This window comes from Heloderma suspectum, chromosome 2 (genome assembly GCF_057233095.1).
Source record: "Heloderma suspectum isolate Gila_16-S chromosome 2, 16-S_ref, whole genome shotgun sequence".
NCBI lineage: Eukaryota > Metazoa > Chordata > Lepidosauria > Squamata > Helodermatidae > Heloderma > Heloderma suspectum.
Genome location: NC_139459.1, coordinates 101,119,747 through 101,145,236, shown reverse-complemented (window position 1 = coordinate 101,145,236; position 25,490 = coordinate 101,119,747). Strand labels below are relative to the sequence as shown.

The 25,490-nt window shown below is 45.9% G+C and overlaps 1 protein-coding gene across 2 annotated transcripts in view; it reads right to left on the bottom strand.

Moving 5' to 3' along the window:
- The window catches only part of TRPM3 (transient receptor potential cation channel subfamily M member 3), a 502,221-nt gene extending 476,924 nt beyond the window's left edge, over nucleotides 1–25,297 (bottom strand). For both annotated transcript variants that reach the window (XM_084832121.1, XM_084832122.1), the window contains exon 1: nucleotides 25,121–25,297. In XM_084832121.1, coding sequence (XP_084688247.1) covers nucleotides 25,121–25,297 — 177 coding nt within the window. The remainder of the gene's footprint in view (nucleotides 1–25,120) is intronic.
- Between the last annotated feature and the right edge of the window lie 193 nt (nucleotides 25,298–25,490).

Here is a 25,490-nt window from a genome sequence, read left to right as displayed (position 1 = left end):
TCCAGCTTTTCTCATCCACTCTATTATTATTATTACAGTTATTATACTGTAATAACGCTTGCACTGGCTGCCTGTACGTTTCCAAGCCTGATTCAAGGTGCCGGGTTTTAACCTATAAAACCGTACACAGCTCAGGACTGCAATACCTGACAGAGTGCCTCTCCCAAAATGAACCTACCCACACGCTACGTTCAGCATCTTCTGAGCCTCCAAGGGAGGCTCAGAAGATGGCAACAAAGGAAAGGACAGCCTTCTCAGTGGTGGCCCCCAATTATGGAATTATTTCCCAGAGGAGGCCTGCCCAGCACCAGCATTAATCATAGGATCATAGAATAGTAGGGTTGGAAGGGGCCTACAAGGCCATCGAGTCCAACCCCCTGCTCAATGCAGGAATCCAAGTCAGAGCATCCCTGACAAATGGCTGTCCAGCCTCGTCTTGAAGGCCTCCAATGTGGGAGAGATTATTATAATAAAAGATTATTATCTTTTGGTGCTGGCTTAAGACCTTTCTCGTTTCTCAGGCATTTGGCAGCATATGATGAGTTTTAATCAGGTCCTGAATTTGTTTTATGGTTGATCATTTAAAAGTATATTACATGTTTTAAGATATATTTTGTCTCTCTGTGTGTGTTGTCTGTATGTTTTTATGTAAATGGTTTTAAAACTCTGTATACTGTATTTTTAATGGTTTTTAATAGTTGTAAACTGCGCAGAGAGCTTCATCTATGGAGTGGTATAAAATGTAATCAATAAATAAATATTGTTTTTTGACAATACAAGTTCCTAGTTCTCAGGGCACAAAACAATTTTAACACTAAGGGCTGCATGGCTGGATGGGGAATACAGGGAATTGTAGGACTTTTTTTCTGTTTAAACATGCACAGGATTCCACCCTAAGTAAACTAATATTTTCTGCTCCCTTTTGAACTTTGATGATAGGCCAATTCTATAATAAGCAAGGGTAGATCACTGTATATATCCTGCTGCCAATGCTTTTATAGAAGTAGTCCTAGTGGTAAACTGTCAAACAGATGCCTGTGTAAAACAATGCAAGTTAGAGCAGCAGCCCACTTGCCAACAGACGGGAGTCAAAACCCATGCCTTTCAAGAAGAAATAGGTTTCAATGTTTTTATTTAAAACAAAAATCTACAAACTGCCCTTATATATTTACTGAAAGGTGACATGTCATTGGTGCGAAACACAAAATCAATACAAACACTGAAACAGTAGAAGAGGGGAATCCCAACCAGAACGCTTGTAGAATATTACTAAATGTTCTCTCCCTATGTAAGGGAGAGTCATGGTTTTGCACTAGCGGAAAGAACTTCTGCTCGTCCAGGGCAGGTCACCTGTTCCTTTGCAGAACACCAGCTACTCACTGTAGCTCCTCGTACCCCCCGATTCTGAAAAGCTGCTCCCATGGGTTGGGGACTAGCATGGGATATGTACAGAGGGCTGCGCTAGGTATGGTGAATTGCTGAAAATTGGGTGGTCCGCCCTGCCCAAGCAGAAATGCAAATCCAACACTGAATACTACCCATATAGTTAAAGGTTTATATTATTTGGAGGAGAGGATAACTCTTCCATGCGTGGTTTGAGAAGCGGAAACTGTGGCAAATTTCAAACACTTCGTGAAAACGTGTCTGTTCACTCAGGCGTTCCCTGACTGCTGTGACACTGCTGTGTTTTACTGCTTTTGTTGTAATGTTTTAAAGGTATTTATTGTTTTATACTTGTTTTTATATTGTATGTGTTTTTATATAAAATTCTTGGAAATCCTGGGATGTCAGGTGGTATAGCAGCAGCTTAAATAACTAAATATAATAAATAATAAATCAATAAATGACAAAAATTATGTGGGGACAGGGCCTAGTTTTCAAAGCATTTCATTACTACTGTGCTTTTGGAGAAACTACCCAGTTGGGATGGGTTGAAAAAGGATGGAAGGCCCAGTAAGTCCCAATAACCTATTTATATGTTTATACAATTTATGTACTTCCCATTAACGATGTCTTCTATGCAATTAACAATAAAAGTTTAACATCATAAAATAACTGAATTCTTGAAAATAAAACAAACCACAGTATGAAACTATATACATTAACAAAAAGAACTTGTGTGTTTAGCTAATGAACACTGATAATATTGAGCATATTGTTGAACTCTCTGCCTTTCTGACTGAAAGGGAAGCACAGACATCAAAGGTAATACTGAAGTCTTTGCCTTCTTCATTAAAAGGGAAGCACATAAATTCAAGGTAAAGTTTTGTACATTTCTATAATTTCAAAATGGAATCAATCCCGGAATTTCACATTGAGATTTCAAACCATTTCTAGATATAAAAACTGTTGCAATTTTGGATTCCAATGACGACCAAAAGATCCAAGAATACTTGTGTCAGAGGTTCTCACATAGGAAAACAAAGTTCTGTATTCTGTATGTTATTTGGGGGAGGGGGAAGCTTTTTGTTGAATGCTTTGTGAGTCCTCTGATTTGTTTGCCATGCTAGTGTATTCCCATGCTGGCCTTTACAAACATTGCGAAGGCATACATTTAGCATTCTGACTCCTGTATGAGACCGAGGTAGGAATAGGTAGGGAAAAACTCAGATTATGCCAATATGATCAATTTTCCCCCAAGATGTTTAAAGACTGACAATTTTCTGTGAAATCTCCACAGAACAAGCCATGTTAATCTGTCACAGCAAAATCCAATCTTCTTGGCACCCTAAGCACTAACCAGTTTTATTTATTATGATTTACTGTGATTTTGCAAGATGGCTAACTTGGTGGCAACTCATATTTCCATAGACAAAATTTTCTACATCCTTTGGCACAACACGGCTCTACTGCCTTGGAATGATGAGGGTTGTAATCCAATACATGTGGAGGGCACCATATTGGGGAAGGCTGGTTTTATATATAAAATGTTTGATGACAGGTTTGGTAAAATGGGACCAGCAAATGAGGACAGCAGAGACCCACTGCTTACAGCATGAATGTGGTTTGCTTCTGCTGCATTATCAATATTAGGAAATGTTACTACATTTACAAAAAGGAGGCATCTAACCCATCTTAGACTTGTAGGCATCTAACCCATCTGAGGCCTTACAGAAGAGGTGATTATCCACTGGAATGGTCACACATGTTGATTATGGTATTACTAATGGAATTGTTACTAGTGGGATTTTAGGTGCTTTAAAATAGCTACTTAGGTAAAAGTTGTATGGGGTACAACTGAAGTGCTTGATAGTCAAATGCACCTGGTGCTGCTATTCACATATCTGATGAGTGTGTCATTCACTGGAGTTCATCTGCAAAGGTTATTATGGTACTGTGTGGTTACCACCCTAGATGTACTTGGGTTTGCCTTTTGTATGTGATAAGCATCACCTTCTACATGTGATTCTCCAACAGACCTTTTGAGAGAAAGAGAGACTTATCTGGTCCTTAGCATCTTTTTTGGCCTGCTAGCTTACAGTTGATTGCTCTATCCCTTCCACTTCCCAAGTGCTTTAGTTGTGTATCTTCATGATCATATTTGCCTCCCTTGAGGAGGGAGTGATGCCATCAGCCTGCAAAGAGGCAGTGATAAGGCCACTGTTAAAGAAGCCCTCCTTGGATCCCCAAGTTCTGAACAACTTTCACCTGGTCTCAAATATGCCATTTTGGGGGAAGGTGATTGAGTGAGTGGTGGTGTTGCAGTTGCAGGCACACTTGGAAGAAGCCGATTATCTGGATCAATCGGGCTTCAAGCCTGGGCATGGGACAGAAATGGCCTTGGTCACCTTGGTGGACGATATGAAGAGGGCTCTGGATAGGGGCAAATGCTCCTTACTTGTTCTCCTCGATCAGTGGCTTTTGATACCTTCAACCATGGTATCCTCCTGGACTGCCTGGAGGGATTGGGCTTAGGGGACACCGTATTATGGTGGTTCCGTTCCTTCCTGGCAGGTACCAGAGGGTAGCTCTGGGGAAGGAGACTTCAGACCCTTGGCTGCTCACTTGCCGGGTGCCACAGGGTTCTATTCTCTCCCCAGTGTTATTTAACATCCATGTGAAGCTGCTGGGGGCTATCATCAGGAGGTCTGGGGTGCAGTGTCACCAATATGCGAATGACACGCAACTCTACCTCTCATTTAAATCCTCCCCAAGGTTGGCTGTAGAAACCCTGTCCAAGTGTCTGGGGTCGGTGAGTGACTGGATGGAAAGGACTAAGCTGAAACTGCACCACGACAAAACTGAAGTACTTTTGGTGGGAGACAAGGGGAGGTTGGGGGACACTGACCTGGTGTTCAATGGGGTGCTGCTGCCCCTTAAGGACCAAGTCAACAGTCTGGGGGTCATTTTAGACTCCCCACTGTCCATGGAGGCTCAGGTGTCAGCTGTGAGCCGGGCAGTGCTATACCAATTCCATCTAATATGGCAGCTGCGCCCTATTTATTCATTCATTCATTCATTCATTTCATTTCTATACTGCCCAATAGCCAAAGCTCTCTGGGCAGTTCACAAAAGTTAAAACCAAAGAGCACACAATAAAACAATATAAAATATATAAAACATTAAAAACACAGTATAACAACACAACCAGTATAAAACCAGAATAAAACCTAGCAGCAATACAGGGATTTAAAACACAGATTTAAAACCGCAAAGCTCAAAGTCTAGGAAGATAAACTGCTAAAACGCCTGGGAAAATAAAAAGGTCTTCACCTGGCACCAGAAAGAATACAATGTAGGTGCCAGGCGAACCTCACCAGGGAGCTAATTCCACAGCTGTGGTGCCACGGCAGAAAAAGCCCTCCTCCTGGTAGCCACCCGCCTCACTTCCTTTGGCAGGGACTCATGGAGAATGGCCGCTGAGGATGTTAAATAGCATCGGGGATAAAATAGAGCCCTGTGGAACCCCATGGCATAATTGCCATGGCACAGAGCAATAATCCCCCAGCACCACCTTCTGGAATCAGCCATCCAAGTAGGAGCAGAACCACTGCAGTGCCTCCAACTCCCAACCCAGACAACCTATCTAGAAGGATACCATGGTCGATGGTATCGAAAGCCACTGAGAGGTCCAGGAGAATCAACAGGGTCGCCCTCCCCCTGTCCCTCTCCTGGCAGAGGTCATCCCACAGGGCGACCAAGGCGGTTTCCGTTTCACAACCAGGCCTGAAGCCCGATTCAAATGGATCTAGATGATCCGTTTCATTCAAGAGTGCCTGGAGCTGTCCTGCAACCACCCACTCAAGCACCTTGCCCAGGAAGGGGGTGTTGGCCACTGGCCTATAATTGTTAATGTCCTCCGGGTCCAGGTTACGCTTTTTCAGGAGTGGTCTGATTACTGCCTCTTTTAAAGAGGCCAGCACCACTCCCTGTCAGGAGCACCCTAGCTGCCTCTTGCAATCCCCACCAATAGCCAACTCAGGACACAGACGACGAGGAATTATTTCCAAGACTTTATTCCTTTATTACTTTATGACTCTTTCAGAATACTAGTCGCTAGCCCCAAAGCAAGGAACAGCACTGGGGAAAGATAGCTGAGTAGCCTAAGCTCCAGGTAAGGCAGTTGGTCCCCGTTTGAAGGAGAATCACGGGAAGACCCTGAACTTATGGGCTAAGGAGGGATCCGCCTCTTTCCCTTGGGTCCTTGGGACGCGACCGTTGTTTGCGCACCAAACGAGCGCTACGCCTCCTTTCCATGCCCTCCATCTGTCGTCGCTCCCTGTGTCTGCACCGAGCATCCAGCAAGCCCCCCTCCAGCGCTCTCTCACTGCCAGGGTCACTATCTATCCCAGGAATGCTGGCAGGCGGAATCTCTGCCAGCTGCTGTGCTTGTGACTGATGAGCGAGCTCCTCTCCCACGGATTGCTGTTCCTCCTCAGAATCAGAACTGCTCTGGGGCTCTATTGGCTCAGTTTCCACCCTGATGTCATCCCTGCTCCCATGAGATGCCCCCTTGTGCTCCTCCCCTGGGGCCCCAGGTTTGTGGGGGTACAGCTGGTGGAAGCACCTCAGCACCAACGGAGCATGCACATTTTCCGCAGGTTCCCAGGATCGCTCATCTGGCCCGTACCCCTTCCAGTCCACCAGATATTGCAGGCGGCCACGAGAAAGGCGGGAGTCCAGAATCTCTGCGACCTCAAACTCCTCCTCCCCCTCCACCAGCACTGGCGGTGGGGGGGGAAGCCGGCTGAGCAATGAGGGTCACCAGAAACCATGGGGGACAGCAAGGACCAGTGAAAAACAGGATGGATCTTCATGGAGGGGGGGAAAGCCAGGCGAAAAGCAACAGGGTTAATCTGGGTCGTAATCTGGAAAGGCCCCATGCGGCGAGGCGTGAGCTGCCCTGCGGGCGAGTGAGAGGGGAGGTAGTGGGTGGACAACCAAACCCAGTCCCCCAGTTGTAGAGACGGACCCGGCTGGTGCTGCCGGTCTGCAGAGGCCTTGTAGGTTGTCTTGGCTTGCTCGAGGGAGTCCCATAAGAGGTGGTGTACCGCTCTCAACTCCTCTAAAAAGTCATGGGCTGCTGGCACCGAAGAGGGAGCTAAGGTGGATGGGAAAGCCTTGGGGTGGTAACCAAAATTGGCAAAAAATGGAGTTTGGCAGGTGGAAGCATGGCAGGCATTGTTACAAGCAAATTCTGCGAGAGGCAGCAAGGAAAACCAGTCATCTTGCTGGTAATTGACTTAACAGCGCAAGTATTGCTCCAGTCGCATTGGTGCACTCGGTCTGACAGTCCGTCTGTGGATGGTGGGCGGAGGAAAGACAGAGCATCACATGGAGAAGCCCAAGTAGCTCCCTTCAGAAATGGACAGTGAATTGGGCCCCCCTATCCGAAATGAGACTTTCGGGCCATCTGTGGAGCCGGAAAACATGTGCCAAAAAAAGCTCCGCCGTCTCCCTGGCTGTGGGCAACCCAGAGCAGGAGATGAAATGGGCCATCTTAGAAAACAAATCCACCACCACCAGAATAGTGGTCTTACCGTGTTAGTGAGGCAAGTCAGTGATGAAGTCAAGGGAGAGCAGTTTCCAAGGTCCTGAGGGGGTAGGCGGGGGTGAAGCAAGCCTGTGGGCTTGCCTGAGGGGACCTTCGCCCGCTGGCAGGTTGGGCAGGAGGCAACATAGGTCTTGACGTCCCGACACACACAAAGCCACCAAAAATCCCACGTCACTCCGTGCAGGGTCTTGATGAAGCCAAAATGCCCAGCGGTGGGAGAGTCATGGCACTGATGGAGGACCTTCTCATGGAGGGGTCTAGAAGGCACATAGACCTGGCCAGAATGGTAAAGCAGGCCACCTCACAGAGAGAAGGGGGTGGAGTGGGGGAGGCCAGAGGCTAGCCCCAATTCCTCCACTTTTGTGAGGACAAAAGCATCCTGAGCCTGTTCAAAGTGAATAAGTTCCTCCCAAGAGTGAGGTACTGCAGCCGCCGCCAGGTTCTGGGGAGGAAGAATCAGGGGGGGGGGGTTTCCCTCACCCCCTGGCTGGAGGTCCGGCTTATGAGAAAGAGCATCTGCTTGTAGGTTGTCAGAGGCCTTCACATGGCAAATCTTAAGGTGGAACCAGGAAAATAAAGCGACCACCTAATCTGCCTCTAGTTTAAGGCACGGGCTGTCTGAAGATGTTCCAGGTTGCGATGGTCGGTTCTAACTTCAACTGGGTGCTGTGCCCCCTCCAGAAGATGACGCCAGGTCTCCAAAGCGGACTTGATGGCCAACAGTTCTTTCTCCCAAATGGTATAATTCCTCTCAGACATGTTCAGCTTCCTGGAGTGGTAGGCGCAGGGTTGCAACCCACTGCCCACCCAATCTGGCTGAAAAAGCACCACCCCCACCGCAAAGTCAGAGGCATCAGTTTGCACTGCAAAAGGCTTCCTTGGGTTGGGATGTAACAGAATCGGCTCAGAACTAAAAAGCTTCTTAAGTTCCTCGAAAGCCTGTTGGGCAGATGCCGTCCAACGAAAAGGAGATTTCCTGCCCTTAAGGAGAGGAGACATCTCCTCTCCGTGAGAGGAGATGTCAGCTGAGCAAAGCTGGGCAGGAACTTTCTGTAAAAATTAGCAAACCCCAGAAAATGTTGCAAGTCCTTCTTGGTGGATGGAGCCTGCCAGTAGAGGACGGCCTGGACCTTTGCAGGATTCATCCTGATACCATCAGGTGAGATAATGTAGCCAAGATAGTCCAAAGAGGTTAGGTCAAATGCACATTTCTCCAGCTTGGCACATAGATGGTGCTCACGGAGGCGCTGGAGGACAGCGGAGACATGGTGCTGATGGGCGTGGGGGTCCTCAGAAAATATAAGTAAATCATCGAGATATACAATGAGGAAAGTGTCCAAATAGTCCCGGAAGATGGCATTCATAAAATGCGAAAACATGGGGGGGGGGCGCAGGTGAGCCCAAATGGCATCACTAGGTATTCATACGCTCCGTACCGGGTGCCGAAACAGGTCTTCCACTCATCCCCCTCCCGGATGCGATTCAGATTTTAGGCGCCATGCAGGTCCAACTTCGTGAAAATCTTGGCTCGCCCCAGGCGCTCCAGCATCTCCGGTATGAGGGGGAGGGGGTACTTGTCGGGGATCGAGACTGAATTCAAAGCTCTGAAATCGTGCACTCGGCAGAGTTCGCCTAATTTCTTGCGCAAAAGCATGGTAGGGGCGCAGGCAGGGGAGGAGGGGCGAATGAAGCCACGTCTGAGGTTTGTGTCCAAAAACTCCAGCAGAGCTCGAAGTTCCGGCTCTGACATCGAATACAGCCAGCCAGTGGGGATGGTCGACCCAGGAATGAGGTTAATGGCACAGTCAAAAGGGCGGTGGGGGGGGAGCTAGTCGGCCTCCTTTTTGTCGAAAACATCCTGAAAAGCCGCAAACTTCTCTGGGAGGATCACGGTAGCTGAAGAACTGCCAGAAGCAGACGAGGAGGGGGAGAAAAGGGTTAAGTCCTGGGCTGGGACTGGCGCCTCAGTCGAGAGGCATTGTTCCCGGCAGTAGGGAGACGCAAACTCCACTTGCTGAAGCCCCCAAGAAATCTGAGGATTATGCTTAGAGAGCCAGGAAACACCTAGCACGATTGGGTATTGGGGAACCTTGGCCAAGTGAAACTGAATCTGCTCAACGTGGGACTGGGCGCACAGAGTGAGCAGAGCTGTAATCCGGGTCACCACGCCCGAAGAAAGAGGACGCCCATCGATGGTCTCCACCGCCAAGGGGGCAGGAAGAGGCAGGGTAGGAATCTTGTGGAAGAGGGCAAAGGTTTCATCCACGAAACTGGTCGTAGCCCCAGAGTCCACTAAAGCTAGGGCCTCCACCCCACCTCACTGGGAGGAGCGGAGGTGAACATGCAATAGCAGATGGGAGGGTGGGGGGGTTGTGGAAAGGACCCACCTGGTGAGGACCCAACCCCCTCACTGGAGACCCCCAACAGGCTTGGGAGGCAGCCTAGTCAGGCCTGTGGACGAGGAGGAGGAGGAAGGAGAGGAGGGGGAGGCTGCGCGCCGCCGCTCTAGTTCCTCCAGCGGCAGCGGGGCTCAGGTAGCTCCCAGCTGCATCGGGGTCTCCTCCGCCCCCACCGCAGGGGCGGGGGGGGGCAGGAAACATGGGGGAATGGGAGGAGGGAAATCTTGGCCCCCGGCGCCCTGCCGGCGCCCCTCCAGCCGACTATCTGGAGGCAGGTCTGGATGAGGTCCTCCAAAGTAGGTGGGCTAGGCGTGCGTGCCAACTCATCCAAGATCTCGTCATTCAAACCATCCAAAAACTGAGCCACCAGTGCGGCATCATTCCACTGTGAATCCTGCATCAGCAAGCAAAAAGTTGTCGCGTAGCTGGAAAATGAGTCCTTGCCCTGCCTGAGGCGGCAATAGGGATGGCAGAGAATTCCGCCATGGATTTCAGTGAGGCCGAATGCAGCCCCCCGAAATCCATGGTAGAACGGCCTGCCACCCCCCCACTGATCCCCCCCGTGGATCCCCCCCCCCCCGGGATGAGACTTACCTGGGGCGGATGTTCCGGGTGGTGGCGGCTCCAACGGTGGCTTTGGCTGGTCTTTCAACCGGCTGCCAAAGCCGCCATTTGCAGTCTGGTGTCTTTTTTTTTACCGAGACATGATAGGCTATGTAAAGACTTACATAGCCTATCCTGTCTGGGTAAAAAAAAAGGCTTATGCAAATGGTGGTGGCTACAGCAGCCGCCATTTGCGTTCCTTATTTTTCTCCATTTTAGTCTACATAAATATTTACATAGACTATAACAGCGGGGAAAAAAAGGGGAACACAAATAGCGTAGTGGCCGCTATTTGCGTTCCTCTTTTATTCACCGTTTTAGCCTACATAAATATTTACATAGGCTAGAATGGCGAAAAATGAAGGAACGCAAATAGCGCCCAATACGCTATTTGCATTCCCCCTTTTTTTTTGCCATTTTATCTTACGTAAATATTTACATAAGATAAATCGGCGAAAAATAGGTAACGCAAATGGCGGCCGCTGTAGCGCCGCCATTTGCGTATGCTGGGTTTTGGGGGGGGGGTTAGCCGTGATAGGCTATGTAAATTCTTATGTAGCCTATCACAGCTGCCTGGCTGGATGCAAATGGCGGCCGCAGCAGCCCATCCGCGGCCAGAAATCCGGCTGTGGACGGCCCTGGCTGGCTGCTCCGCGGTCTGGCCACGGAGTGGAGCCAGCCATCGAGGATTCCGGGGGGGGGGGGAGGACCGGATCGCCTCCCCTCCATCCCCCCCACCACAAAAGATTCCGCGAAAAGGTAAGTGGGTTTCATACATCCCTAGGCGGCGAATCTCCCTAGAAGCCGTCTGCGTGCGCAGGGGGTCACCGAAAAATCTAGCCATGGCTGTCATGAAACCTTGATAGTCCCCGAGCAGGGGGTCATTAGCGAGAAGAAGTCCCGAAGCCTATTTAGCTGCCATGCCTGAAAGGAGATTAATGATGAAGCCCACACGAACCTTTTCTGTCAGGAAATCCTCAGGTCGTAGGCGCATGTACAGCTCCGACTGGGCCCGGAAAATCTGAAAAAGTCCTTTCTCACCAGAAAACTTCTCTGGCAGAGCCCCCGGGCACTTGCGGCGGGGGGGAATCAGAGGTGGTGGGGGTTGAACCACAGCTTGCAGACTCTGTACAGCAGTCGTCAGTTGAGCCACTTGATCACGGTGCTCTGAATGGTGCTCTGAACGCCTCTACCAATGGAACTACATTAATCGTGGTGTCCAATTCATGATGACTCTGAGTGACTTTATCTTAAAAGTGCCTTGCAAACTCGTCACAGCGTGCAACCGAGGGTTCCACAGTCTCTCTCCCTGGCCCAGAATGTAACAGGCCACAAACCACTCAGAAAAGCTCTGCTGGATGACACTGAGAAGATGCAATGCTGATGGAAAAGAACTATCTCTTTGCCACCCTCACCACCAGAGTAGGTTCGATAATGAGCTCTTACCTGAGTTCAGTCAGACTCCGCATGAGTTTTCCTCCACCTGTGTTCTAGCCATCTCCCCTCTTGCTTCATTGCCCTCAGCTCAGGTGTATAGCAAGGACCTGGCCAGGTTCTGCTCTGAGGGAGAGGGCACTTGGGTGCGATTGTGTCAACCACTCGAGTCATCTCTGCATTCCACAGAGTGACCTGGGCTTTGACAGGAGCACCAGCCATACCAGCAGGAAAATCCCCCAGAGCCCTCTGGAATCCATCAGAATCCATTAACCTCTGGGGATGGACCGTTTTAATAGGTCCCCTATTCTTGCAGAGGGGGAAGGCTGCCAAGAGTCTAAACCTCAGCAGGAAGTGATCTGACCATGGCAAAGGGACAGATGTTAATTCTTCCACTTTCAGATCACCATCCTCCTGCCTAGTCGAGAAAACCAGATCAAGCGTGTGTCCTTTTATATGCGTTGTGCCAATGACATGTTGGGACAGCCCCATGGTTGCCATGGCAGCTATGAAGTCCTGAGCCGCCCCGGATACAGCGGCCTCAGCATGGAAGTTGAGATCCCCCAGGACCATCATCCTAGGGGTCCTCAACACCAAGTCTGAGACCACCTCCATCAGCTCAGGCAGGGAGTCTGATGGGCAGCGGGATGGGCAGTTCACCAACAGAATCCCTAATCTGTCCCTGGTACCCAACACAAGGTACAAGCACTCAAGATCTACACTTGAATGAGCAGGAAGCCAAGAGAGGGGGATTGAATTCCTATAGAGCATGGCAAACCCCCCTCCCTGACCCTCGAGTCGGTGTTGGTGCTGCACTGAGTACCCAGGAGGGCACAGCTGGGAGAGAGTAACCCCTCCCTGTTCCCACACCCAGGTCTCAGTAATACATACCAGGTCAGCCCTATATCCACAATGAAATCATGGATGAGGGAGATTTTATTTTGGACCGACCTGGCATTCAGCAACAGCACCACCAGACCTGAGGGCAAGCTGGTAAAGCCACCAGGAACCATCAGGTTGGGGGAAGAACCAGAAGACGGGATAGCCATAAGGTGTCTAGCCCCTGCCCTACCTCCCTAACCATCTGCTCCCATCAGTAGTTCATGCCCTGGTCTCCTCTCGCCTAGACTACTGTAAGGCGTTCTATGTGGGGTTACCCTTGAAGGTACAGCTGGTGCAGAACATGGCAGCCCATCTGATTAAAGACAGCCATTGGTGAGACAACATCACTCCAGGAGTTGCACTGGTTACCGGTTGTTTTCCAGGCCCAATTCAAGGTGTTGGCATTGACCTTTAAAACCCTATATGGTTTTGGCCCAGTCTACCTTAAGGAGAGCCTCCAACAACAGAAGGGACGCTGCTCAACGAGATCGGCCATGGAAGGCTTTCTGTCTATCTCATCAGCCAGAACAGCTAGACTGGTGAGGACTAGGGAGAGGGCCTTTTCTGTGGTGGCCCCCACTCCGTGGAATTCCCTTAGTGACCTCTGCCATGCCCCCTCTTCAATGAGCTTCCACCCAGCTTTGAAAACCTGGCTGTTCAGGCAGGCATTTGGGGTGGGTTAGGGTTTTTTAGAGCAATGTTGTTTTGTTCAGTTGATTATGTAAATTTGTTTTATTTTGTCTTGTTATTTTATTGAACACTGCCCAGAGTGGCAGGGTAACTAGCCAGATGGGTGGCTAATACGCCAAATAAATAAATAAATAAACAAATAAATAAATTTAAACATTTAATTTGCCAGATTTTGTAATCTTCCCCATTTCTCGATGTATTCATTTTACATTGGTAAGAGTGTTACAGTCCAAGATGATAGACGATACACAACTAAAGCACTTGGGAAATGGAAGGGATAGAACAATCAGATCATTTGTGGAATGCCTGAGGAAACAGAATGGGTTTTTAACACTTAAGGGAGCAATCCTATGGCTGCTAGTCAGTGGCTAGATGGCAATAGGATATCTTGTTTTCCGGGAACTGACCTCGGAGCCCACGCCCTAAGGTTGGTTCCCAGAGAACCGACTTTCTCCCCTCTGCGCTGCCTCGCAGGCAGCGCAGAAAAGCCCCATGCTCCAGCTCACAAGAGGAGCACGGAGCGGCCAAAATGGGGCATTATGAGGCGGGGAGGGCGGAAATGCCTGGGTGATACATCCCATGTGTCGTTCGGCAGCCTCCTCCCACACTACGCCATCCTGAAAATCTCCTCCAGAAGGTTTCCCAGCCCTACAGAGTGGATTTTGAGGGTGAGGATGTCATAACTGCTTCCGTCAGCAGAATGATACCATTGGAAAGGAAAGGAAAGGAAAGGAAAGGAAAGGAAAGGAAAGGAAAGGGGAAAGTTTCCTCCTGTGCAAACACCGGGTCATTAGTGACCCCTAGAAGGACGCCTGCTTATGCTGGCGTTTTCATGGCAGACTATAGCAGGGTGTTTTGCCATTGCCTTCCCCAGTCGTGACTACCTTTCCCCCAGCAAGCTGGGTACTCATTTTACTGACCTCAGAAGGATGGAGGGCTGAGTCAACCTGAGCCAGCTACCTGAGACCCGGCTTCCGCTGGGATCGAACTCAGGTCGTGGGGAGAGTTTCGGTTGCAATACTGCCGCCTACCACTCTGCGCCACACCTTAACTGTAAAATTATAGTATATCAATGAAATGAAAACAGTTTGGGATTATTATTCTTGCCCCAGCTCTACTAGTGCCAACATAACGAAGTACAGATCAGTTTGCATGCACCTACAGACAGAACTGTCAGCATAAACCCATTGCTGACATGCTTAAACAAAACAACCAAAAAAACTCAGTTACCAGACACATTTCAGCTTGTTAGTCTTCTTCAGCAACATAAAATTAGAAACATATGGTAAAATAATGCCTGAGTATAGTGTACGGGGGGGGGGCGTGGGGTTGGTCGGTCAGGATTCATTTTTCTGAAATATTTTTCTTATGTAAACATAGCACGTATATACTATTGATGTCAAAGAAATTTACATTTCAAACTCATCTGTTCAAACTAATCTATCACAAAGTATAGCCACTTTAATTTTGCCAGTGTTTAACTATATGCAAACAGTCCTGCAGTATTGCTGTTACTTAATCTTTGGAACCTTTAAACTAACGTTATTTCATACAACAGAGCCACTCAGGAGCAGAGCACATAAGCGGACAACTAGAAGGGAGTACACACATTTACTAGTAGTCCACAGAAATGAGGTGAACAAACCTAGTAGCTACAAGGATAGTATTAATAAGCTATCATAGCAATACTAATGAAGCAATCACTTAATCACACTCTGCGGTATATAATGGTTGCCACTCTGGGAAATCAAAAAAATTATGTCATTTTATGAAAGCAGGCACACCTGCTCTCATCCTACTTTAACACAAGACTGTTCCAGTGTGACTAGAGCCAAGGAAAAATGTTTATGGGGCAGCAGGAGAACCAGTAGCATGTTTGTGTTTTTTCTGATAAGTCCTGCTAAATTACTCCAATCCGAAAATAAGCAAATATCAGTGCGGATGAACTTTTGTCCTAGCTGCATATCTAGAAGATACAGATACCTTGGCAGTATTTATTTCTCTGTGTTCTTAATACTATACCAATCAAAAATAGTCATGAAATGGATGCATTAGTTTGGGGGTAAAAAAAAAAAAATACATGAAGCTGTATGAATCATAGAATAGTAGGGTTGGAAGGGGCTCACAAGGCCATCGAGTCCAACCCCCTGCTCAACGCAGGAATCTAAGTCAAAGCATCCCTGACAGATGGATGTCCAGCCTCGTCTTGAATGCCTCCAGTGTGGGAGAGCCCACTATAGAATAGACAGAATGTTTCTCTGAAGTAATTATTTAATAGATAATGATGCACACAAAAAAAATCCAAATGAGTCAAAGTTACATATACAAAATATTTTTATTTAAAAGCAGTCAAATGTCCATTTGCTGTACTGGTAAAATATTCCCCCCCACCCCCCAAAAAAGAAAAAGGAAGCTATGACATTTATTGTCCTCTCTTTTAATTACTATTACTATTATCTACCTGGATCTTTGATGCAAAACAGATTAAGATTAAAAGTTGAATCATATTAGAGTCTTATAACACACCTGTATTATAAGACCAACTTGGCTAGTAAGGGCTAAACTACATGATTTGTTAAATCCGTAGTGTGCAGTTTACCCTCTCTTTCTTACTTACTTGTAAGCATGCAGAACCATTGTGCACACAGGGAGGGGAGGCTTTAACCTTCCCCTCCCAGCCACTTGTTTTCCTGAGTTCACTCCCAAAACGCACACAGAGGCTAAAAAAGATAGATGCATCCATTGGGAGTTATTGGCTCCCCTCTTTTCACAGCTCCTTTCTGGAGCAGTTACTGCAGTAGTTACTGCACTTCAGTGCATTTGAGCAAATCTCCCTGACAGTTTGTTTTTTAAAAGCCCTTAGAAGGTGGCTGCATGGGATGAAGTGAATGGGGCCCCACTGGGGGGGGCGGGTGTAATTACTATTGGTGCAGTACTTAAAAAAATATTAACACCATTTGTGTACTCCCGAAGTACCAATAATTTTCAAGTGACTGTCCTTCCAAAGTGCCGTTTGGCCATCAGTGGAAAGGCCGTCACTGGTGAGAGAGGCTGATCTGGCAGCACTGACGAGATCACAAAAAGCGGCACGGCTTTTTTGCTGCTCTTGCCAAGTGGCTCTGTAACTGCTTGGGACAAACCACGCTGTTAGGTTCGGACATCATGACAAGCCACCCTGAGAACAAACTACTTTCAACAACCCTGCTACAAGCCATGGTTTTTCAGGGTGGCTTGATCAGGAAAAATAACCATGCTGAATCACCAGACATCACAGCAAGCCACGTTGACACTGGAAGTGTTCAGATGATCTACCCCTGCACATGCCACTCGCACACCTGCCATTTGCCAAATTACCCGCGATGGAGAATGGGTTGTTGCGTTGTCCGAACCTGGCAAGGTGCATGGTGGGGGTACCTTCTAAACCACTCCACAAGCCATGGGTTGTAGGGTGGTTTAGAATCCACCCATGCGGGACACCTCACCAGATTCAGAGAACACGACAACCCATTACTGCGTTGAGTCATGAGTAATTAGGTAAATGGCAAGTGTGCAAGCTGCATGCGCAGGGGTGGGGAAAAGAAGCCATGGTGGCTTCTTCTCCCAGTGAACATCTGAACCTGATCACTAACAAGGCTCACAACCCACTGCGGCTTACTGTGACATGTGAATCCAGTCACAGAAAGCTCTGCTTCTTTTTCCAACTACTTATCTTTGTGAGGCAGGATTTTCTAGTATAGTTGTAAACAAGACAAGAAGAGCAAGAAATAGTCTTGATCTGCAGCATAATCTGCATTATGCCCTCTCCATCCATATTCAGCTGCAGATAACTTGAGCTGACTGGAAAAAATGCAGAATTTCAAAGATTTCTAATGTATGAAAACGAAATTTGTCTCATCAGAATTATTTGTTGATACAGATGTTTGGATTAAATCAAATCTCAGTAATTTTTAAGCATTGGGTAGAATCCAACAATGACACTGTACTAACACAAATTATGTTACAGTAACATAAGGTACATCTAATGCAATGTCAATAGTGTTGGCTTGCACAATGCGTTTTCCAGAGAATCCTACTATGCAAACTAATGCTATTGGTTGCGTTAGAGATCCCTTATGCTAGTAATTACACCTTCTTAATGTAATTTGCATTAGAGCAATGTTGTTGTTGGATATTGCCCATTGTTTCATTTCAATATTAATTTTTAAATGATTTAATGAGATAGGCAGTGTTTCAGTGTGACACTTGTGTGTTTCAAGACATTGAATAACATTTTTTGAGCCTGAGTCAGATTTCTTTTCATTTTAAATAAGTTTAGAAGCAAAAATAGCAAAGAAATAATAAAATGAATAAAATTATTGATGTCTGCTTATTTATATACATATTTACATTTTATCATAAAGCCTGAGGGTCAGAAAGCCAATGGTTGATAGCCAATTTATAATCACAAAAACAAAATAAAACAAAAGGCTGGGAACCATGGGGCTAGTCCATAGTGACAGACATATTAAAACTTGTTCTCAGCACTCTATACTGATAAGCTCCTCCTCCCCACATGACATCATTCTTGTGGGTATGATATTGCAAGGTCACCACCAAGATGCAATCCTGCTGACCAAAAACCGTTTGGGTTCAGATAGTTATCCACCTGCAGTAGTATTTATATGGTTTATGTAATTAAATGTCTTTGTAACAAACTATACGTTGGCCAAGCCACTATTGCCCAAAAAAGATATATATAGGAACATGTAAATAATACTTCCCACTCAGAAGTTACTATTTGTCCCACAGGTGATTTGAAGCCTCTACACCAAGTCCTATAATTGCTCAGGCTACCACTGTGTATTTAAACCTCCAAGGAAAAACATCCACAATAAATACCAAGTGATTGTCACTGTGGAGGTAATAAGAGGTAAGCATGTACAATAAAATAGCACATTATCATTTTAAGCTATTATCTAATATTCTTTCCATTGTGTTACAAGTACTAAACCATTTAAATCACTTTCATTCGCTGCTAGTTTTATTTTCTAGTTTATTTAACAATGCTCTTTAAAAAATTCATCCATTACCTGAATTACATCACAGATTATGAGAAAATAGACTCATAGCCTTTTGATTAAATTAAACTTGTGAAAGAATAGGCCTTTCATAGGCTCTAGGAAAAAGAAGTTATTCAGAAACCATGTGTAACCAATGTACTACTGTCACAAGTTTAGCAGTAAGCTTTAACACCTGCTCCTCTGCAGTATTGCAAGGGGTACAAATCATGGAAGTACATCTGCAGTGCCATACAATGGAGATGAGAGAGTTCGCTAGGATTGTAGGCAGCTGTTTGCCTTTTTTTATGGCCAAGGCCTAGCAAAAAATTCTTTTCCCATTAGTGTATATGAAACGTCCAGCACCTGTTATTGTTGTAGTCTAGTCTAAAGGAACATTTAATAAGTTTAGATTTCCACCCTCAGATGAGTTCTTTCATATTATTGTTACTCATTTCTCTGGAGTCCAGAGTCTAGACCAAAACCTGAATTTCTCTTAATTTCTCCATGGATTCTTTTTCAATCCAAGTCACAATGATTGGTTTTCAATACTCAGAGGTAGCATAAACTGCTCCGTCCAAGAAATGTAGTCAGTTTGAACTAAAGTTGCCAATTTGTTGTTTGAAATGGAGACAAAATCCCTCATGGCGTGGTATTTAAAATATACACGTTAGGTAAGAGAATTAAAATTGGCATTCCAGGGATGGAACAGAACAATCTGGTTCAGTGGTAGTCAACCTTTGTTGAGCATGCCAGAAGTCAAGGCTAAGTATGGGTCTCTAGTACACCTTTTGGTGGTATACCTTTAGACTCTGGAATTAATAATCTTACCAGGGGGGAGGGAGGGCTGCTTGTTTTGCAATGGGGGGGGAGAGTTGGATTTCTGCCCCAGGGTTCTGTCCTGAGTGCACAGGCAGCCACACATGCCTTGAGGTGCTTTTGCCTCTAAACTACTGAGCTGCAGCAGCAGAACAGCACTGGAGAATCAGGCAAAAATGCAGGCCCAACTTCCACAGCCAGGCCCATACGGCCCTGTCATTGCATTCCAGATACACACACTGGGATTTTGTGGCGCGACACCTGGGCTGCATATTTGCCACCCATGATCTAGTTTAGGATTCTCCAGTGCAGCTACCAAGGATTTTTGAATGAGGCGACCATGCCTTTTCCCCTCCTTCTATACAAGTCAAAGGGAGTGCATTTGCTCCATTGATCTGTATGGAAAAAGAGAACACATTTTTAAAAACTACCCTGCAAATGCTCCACCATTATTACATTCATATCTTACGGGGTGGCTTTGTTGCTGAAAGAGTATGGGTTACGTCAATCCTGCAAAGTAGCCTGATTTTGTTATACCCCTATTTCTGCAGGTATGGATGGAGAGAGTAGAGCAGAGAAGCCCATGTTGTTGTTAAATTTCCTGGCATGCTGGGGGTTAAATTGTGCATATACATATAAACTTCATATAGCCTAAAAATCTATGTTTGACCTTTGTTTCACGCAGATCCCCAACCTGCTTTTCTGCCTTCCCAGAGACAGAAGTGCATCATGCTTATTAATAGTCAATCTTTGTTTCACCCTGGCCCAACATCCTTAAGCATGACACTACATCAGTTTTACAGGAAAGGCTCCAATACATATGCAACTTGTCTTTTGGCAAGGGTCTTCATTTGGAATTAGGAGAAGCCAGCCTTCCTTTCTGGAGTCCATGTTCTGCAAAGAGGGCAGGGAGAAACCCCCTTCCTGAGTCTCAAAATTAGTCCAGCTTTCTGGACATTGAGAGAAGGCTGTCAACCCCACACTTTTCACATCTTTCCTCCAAACCCCATATCCCATCCCTCCCTATGATTCTAATCCCAAATCTCACTCTTTCCCTCCCTCTTAATCCCAGATCTCCCTTTTCCCCCATGCTGCTCTAACTCCCTGAACTAAAGTACAAGCCACAAGGAATAATAATAGTGTGTTGCAACTGCTCTCTGCTAGTTGTGCCACACAACACCACATAAGGGATTAACCATACACACCTTAGCAAAACAAGCCAACAGTACTGGCCAGGAGTTGGGGGCATTAGAGTTTTTGTGAACCGCCCAGAGAGCTTCGGCTATTGGGCGGTATAGAAATAAATAAATAAATAAATAAATAAAATAAAATAAAATAAGAGACTGAGCTGGTCAGGTCGAACTGAAGAGACTGTAAGTGTGGCCAATACAGGACCATACAGCCCCCTCCACTAAGTGATGTTAGAATGACATAAAGGGCTGGTGGCTGCATGACAGCTGGCAGATGCGCCAGCCACACATCATAGCAACACAGTCTTGCCGCTTCCCATTTGCCCCTTTAGCCCAGTATTGCCTGCCTTTATTCTGATGGACAGTGGCTTTCCAGGGTCTAAAGCAGTGGAGGCCGGTGGCTCTGATTTCAGTAGGGCTGTCCTAGGTGCTGAATCTATTTTGGGGATAGGGTTCAGCAGCTTGGATAGCCCCTTTAGAGTTCTGGCTGGTTCTGACTGAAACCCAGAATGGATTCACACTAATCTAAGTATTTCACATGACCTGCCTCCTGATCCATTTAGCTGGAGATGCCAGAGACTGAACCTGAAGCCTTCTACATGCAAAGCATATGCTCTGCTTCCAGTGACCAATGCTCCTACCCCAGACACTGCTGATATACTACAATCATCCTTCTTCACCCAACAAAATCTTAATATTTTATACTTATATTTTAATATACTCAATACATCAAGAAAGCAAAATCTCATTAGTAAAGATGTTTATATGTGTTAAATTATGAATTAGTTAACACATAACTTTCTTATACATCTCATTAAACTGTCCTTACTCAAAACCAAAGTGTAGGGACATCGCTATACTTTGATTAAAACCAACAGTCTAGAAAGTAAAGAAATGCATTCCAATTTAGAAAAACATTAGTACACTCTCTTCCATCTCCAAATGTGACCCAAGCGTGTGTGATTCACCATATATAGCATGATCCATGCTCTTTTCAACCGATTCTCTCTATATAAAGGAGATGCCTTATAGCGAGTCAGACAATTGATCTCACCCAGTATTGTCTCTTCTGAGCTGCAATGGTTCTCCAAGGCCTCAAGGACACATATTTCACAGATTCTTACTTGGGGGTGAAGAGAGATGAATCCAGGATACTACATATGCAATACATGTGCTTTGTATGATAGCAATAAAATGTACATCTTCTAAGCTATTTTGACCCCAAAACTCTTAACATAAAAAGAAATGGGATAGCACTATAGTACTTCTGAAATTCTATGCCTAAGGGATGGCTGCATTATGAATAACTGTCATGTTTTCAAAGGACTGACTAAATTTGGCTCACGCCTTTGATTTCCAACCAAAGTTAAGAACTTTGAAACCCCATTATTTTATTGGAGGAGATTTGGCATCGATCCAAAGGTGTCTTCGTGGAAGCTTGTACAAGGGAAGGTGTGTACGCAATCTAACGTAATGTTCAGGGATGGACTATGGGGTGCGGGTGGGGGCAAAATACTGAGGCTGCAGTAGGGAAGAGGCCGCTGGAAAGCCCTATTCCATGAGTGGAATACTTGTAGTACTTAGGATGAAAGCCACCAAAATGATTGTAGCTTATATTCAGATTGACTGTGCCCTAGTTCTTCAACTAGAGGTTAGGCAAGACCAAGTAAAACAAAAATATTGATCCTAAGTGTGGTTTGTTTGAAAGAAGTCCCACTGATATTGTGGAGTTATTATGGATTAAACACTCCAGAGGTCAGTGAGCTTACTCCCCAATAAATGTGTTTAGGATTTCAGACTCAACCTTTGTAGATTAAGGGAGAGGAAAAAAGTCAAATTAATTTACTGCTATTGGTGAACTGGTAGCAATTGCAAAAGAGGCACTGAATTACACAGGGAGAATTTGACAGAGAGCGGAAAGCCATATACCAACTAGATGGAAGCATTCTAGAATGCTTGCAGTTGCTTGATAAAAGGGAAGTTTACAAGGCACAATGGATATTGGCACTGTGCCATAATAATCAGAAATAGAAACAGCAGTGAAGCAGAAACAAAAAAGAATAGTTGAGGGACAAACTAGATAAGATGGAGATCTATAATAGGATCTTCTGTCCCTTTAATCTTCCTTTAAAGTCAGGCACATGGGGGAGGGACTAACCCTTTCCCCTCTATGCCATTTCCCCATCCCCAATCTTAATTCCCCTACCATGTTCAACTTTGTATCACCAGTTTTTCATCTAGCTGGGGCAAATCTTATCCAAACTAGAGGAAAACATACACCATGAAGGGATCTATGCCATTTTATATTCCATTCACTGACTATTTGATGCCTCAACCGCCTCTGTTTCAGTATTCTCTCCGTAATCAGGAACACTAGAAATGTGCTATTTTAAATTTTAAAAAAGTTTTGGTTCTCATATTTTCCCCAAAAATTACATAGCCTGGATTAGAAACTGTATGCCACATCTGTGGCATAACCACAGTCAAACCCCTCAAGTTAAAAACACACACAAAGAAAGTTCTTGGGCATATTACTCCTTTTAAGATGCTGGACAGCCAAGCACCTAGATTTTTTTAAGCCCTGGGACATTATAACAAATGATCTAACCAAACATTGTTACATTCCAATTTAAGCAGACAATAAATTAACTGGGTTTTGAATTGAGCCTACAAGATTATTCTTCTAAAATCAAAAGAATCTACATAAACAACGCGTTTTTGGTTTGGGGAATTTTTTCAGGGACAAAATGCTGATGAAATAGCACAAGGAACATGAAAGAATGCTTTAAAATGATAAATACAAACGCTATTGAGCAGACAGAACTGTCTTAATATATGGAAAGGGAGGATAAACTATACTTTATGATACAGATGTAGTAACCCCTTACATATTTCATACTACCCTAATGCTTTGATAACACTTGCCAATATATATTCTACTCCATAAACTACTTTTTTAAAAAGCTGAAAACTGATTGTGATTGAAAAAAAGCACTTTAGTTTGCTTTACATACCTTTATGACTCTTGCATCTTTTTGTGTCTCAACTTTTTTCTATATTTCTATTTTTTCCTCTTTTTCCTACTTAGATGTATGGGTAGAAGACGTTTATTTCTACATACCTATTACCCACTAAGTAGTTTTCTGCTTCAGCAGACTGTGGCTGTTTTCAGGCATGTAATTCAGAATATTTGTTCATAAAATATTGCAGTGTTTATATGGTGATGTATAGCTATCACTGTTAGATGCTACAGACTGTATTGAATTTTCTGTGATATTCAGGTACACAGTCAAATTAGATTTCAAATACTTGTTCATATGTGACACCTAGAATTAAGGGTAAATACACACACAAAAACAACACAATTCAGTATCATTGGTTTGTGTCAGAACCAACTTGCTTCTCCAGATTTTGGTTGTCATGGCACCCACTCTACTTCAAGTTCCCCCCCGCTTTGCCTTTCTATCTTCTCATTGCTCTCCTGCTGCAACCTGTTGATGTTTTCCTTGCAGCTCAATAACATCAGTGCCTTCAAAATCAAATACACATATTAATATAAATCAGAACAGATTGTTTATAGAACTGGAGAAGCCTTTAAAAAAGAGAATCAGATATTTCACTATTAAAAACACCCCTAATTAGAATGAGAAAACTTTGTAGAGCTACTAATCCACTGTCACCCTCCAACCTCAAGTTTCAGGTGTAGTTCCCAGAGTGACTAAAAATCCAAAAGGTTACCCATCTTCACAGGTGAGCCATTGTAAGTAACACATCCATGGATTAGTGACCTAAATACATTCTGCATATTCCTAATAAATCAATGTTTTCCATACACAAGTACTATGTTAGAGAGGCAAACATCAATGCATCTCTGTATCCCATGCATGTGTTTAAAATGAACACACACACACCCAAAAAACAGATAATAAGTCACAGACAGAATGAGTAAACACCATTTATCAAGACTGAGAGGAACGCACTGCAGTTGAGAATGTGGTTATCAGGATGCACAGTTAAAGCAATTTTAGCATACTACTCTTACTATCCATACAAATGTTGCCATTAATTCAACAGTCACGAGAAGCTTGCCTTCACATAGCAAAACAAAAAGGAAAGAACCCCTCATCTTAGTGAGTGGGTTAAACAAGTATATCAGTGTTTTGTCAGGCATAAGCAACAGGTGGATTTCACTGCTCTTTACTGCAGTCAGTTTGGGCACATTCACAAGGCAACCTTTCTTTTTCAGTTAGTGTGAACTTCTCATCTTGTAAGTAGTTACGTCTACTTACTTTTTTGGTTTATTTTTTTTTTTACTTTTATGTGTCAGCAATACTTGCAACACTCATTAACGCCTGTATTGCAAGCAATGAAACAACGGGCAGAGGGGAAGTTTACACTTGGGGAAAATGTGTTGCAGAGGCTGGCATTTCGCCAATACACTACTAGAAGCCAATAAAGGCAAATGCATTTGCCATTTAAAATAGGTCAAGGGAGGAAATATTAGCTCCATGACTCCTGAGACGATGGCGGGGTCTGGATTAGAATTAGTTGGCCAATTGTTTCCCAACCTGGCACGACTCTTGTAGTGGAAGCAGGCTGCGCAACAGAGACAGTTCTGCTCTCGAGGCACACTCTCCCGCTACCGTTTCAAAACTAGCGAGCTGGCTGTCGAGTCGCGCAGTCGACAGAAGCTGGGGTGCGTCGTGGAACCCAGTTCCCAGGGGTCCCTGCAACCTCGGTGCCTCTCCCAGGAGGGAAAACGCTGTGCGGATCCCCCCACCCTCCGCCCCAAGGGAGCGCGCAGCCGGGCGTTTTCGTGCCCATTCTTACACGAACACACCCCGAGCGCTTTGATCCTGCCGGCGATCACCCAGCCGCCCCCCCCCGCTCCCCTCCCCAAACCAATTCCGGCTCCAGGAGCGCATTCCCGGCGGGGAGCGTCGCCCTCGCGGTCACCGCCTGACGTCTCCTCGCCAGAGGCCCGCGCCTAGAAACGCTGCTCAGCGAGAAGTTCACGCGCCGCAAAAGGCGCCAAAGCGGGCCGGCGGAGGGAAGCCGAGAGCAGGCGCTTACCGGCGGCTGCTGCGAAGCGAGTCCCGCGCGTTTGGTGGAGCCTTGCCTGGAGCTCAGCCTCTTCCAGGACTCCGCAAACCTCCCGCGACTGGCGCTCCTGCTCCTCCGCCTGCCAAGTTCTTCCTTGTCGGAGGAGCCTTTCTCCGCCTCGCTGGGACTCCTCCACTTCTTCCCCATCTTGCTGGCGGGAGCGAGGGACAAGCGGGGCTTCCCGGACGCGACTCCTCGCTTCGGCAGGAGGAGCCGCCTCTCCTCTCTCCCTCGCCGAGAGCAACCGAGCGGCTCTCTCAGGAGTCGGCAACTCCCCGCGTTCTTCCCGCCCCGGCCTCGCGCGCGCGCGCGCACTGCTCTCCTCGCCGCCACTCCCCGC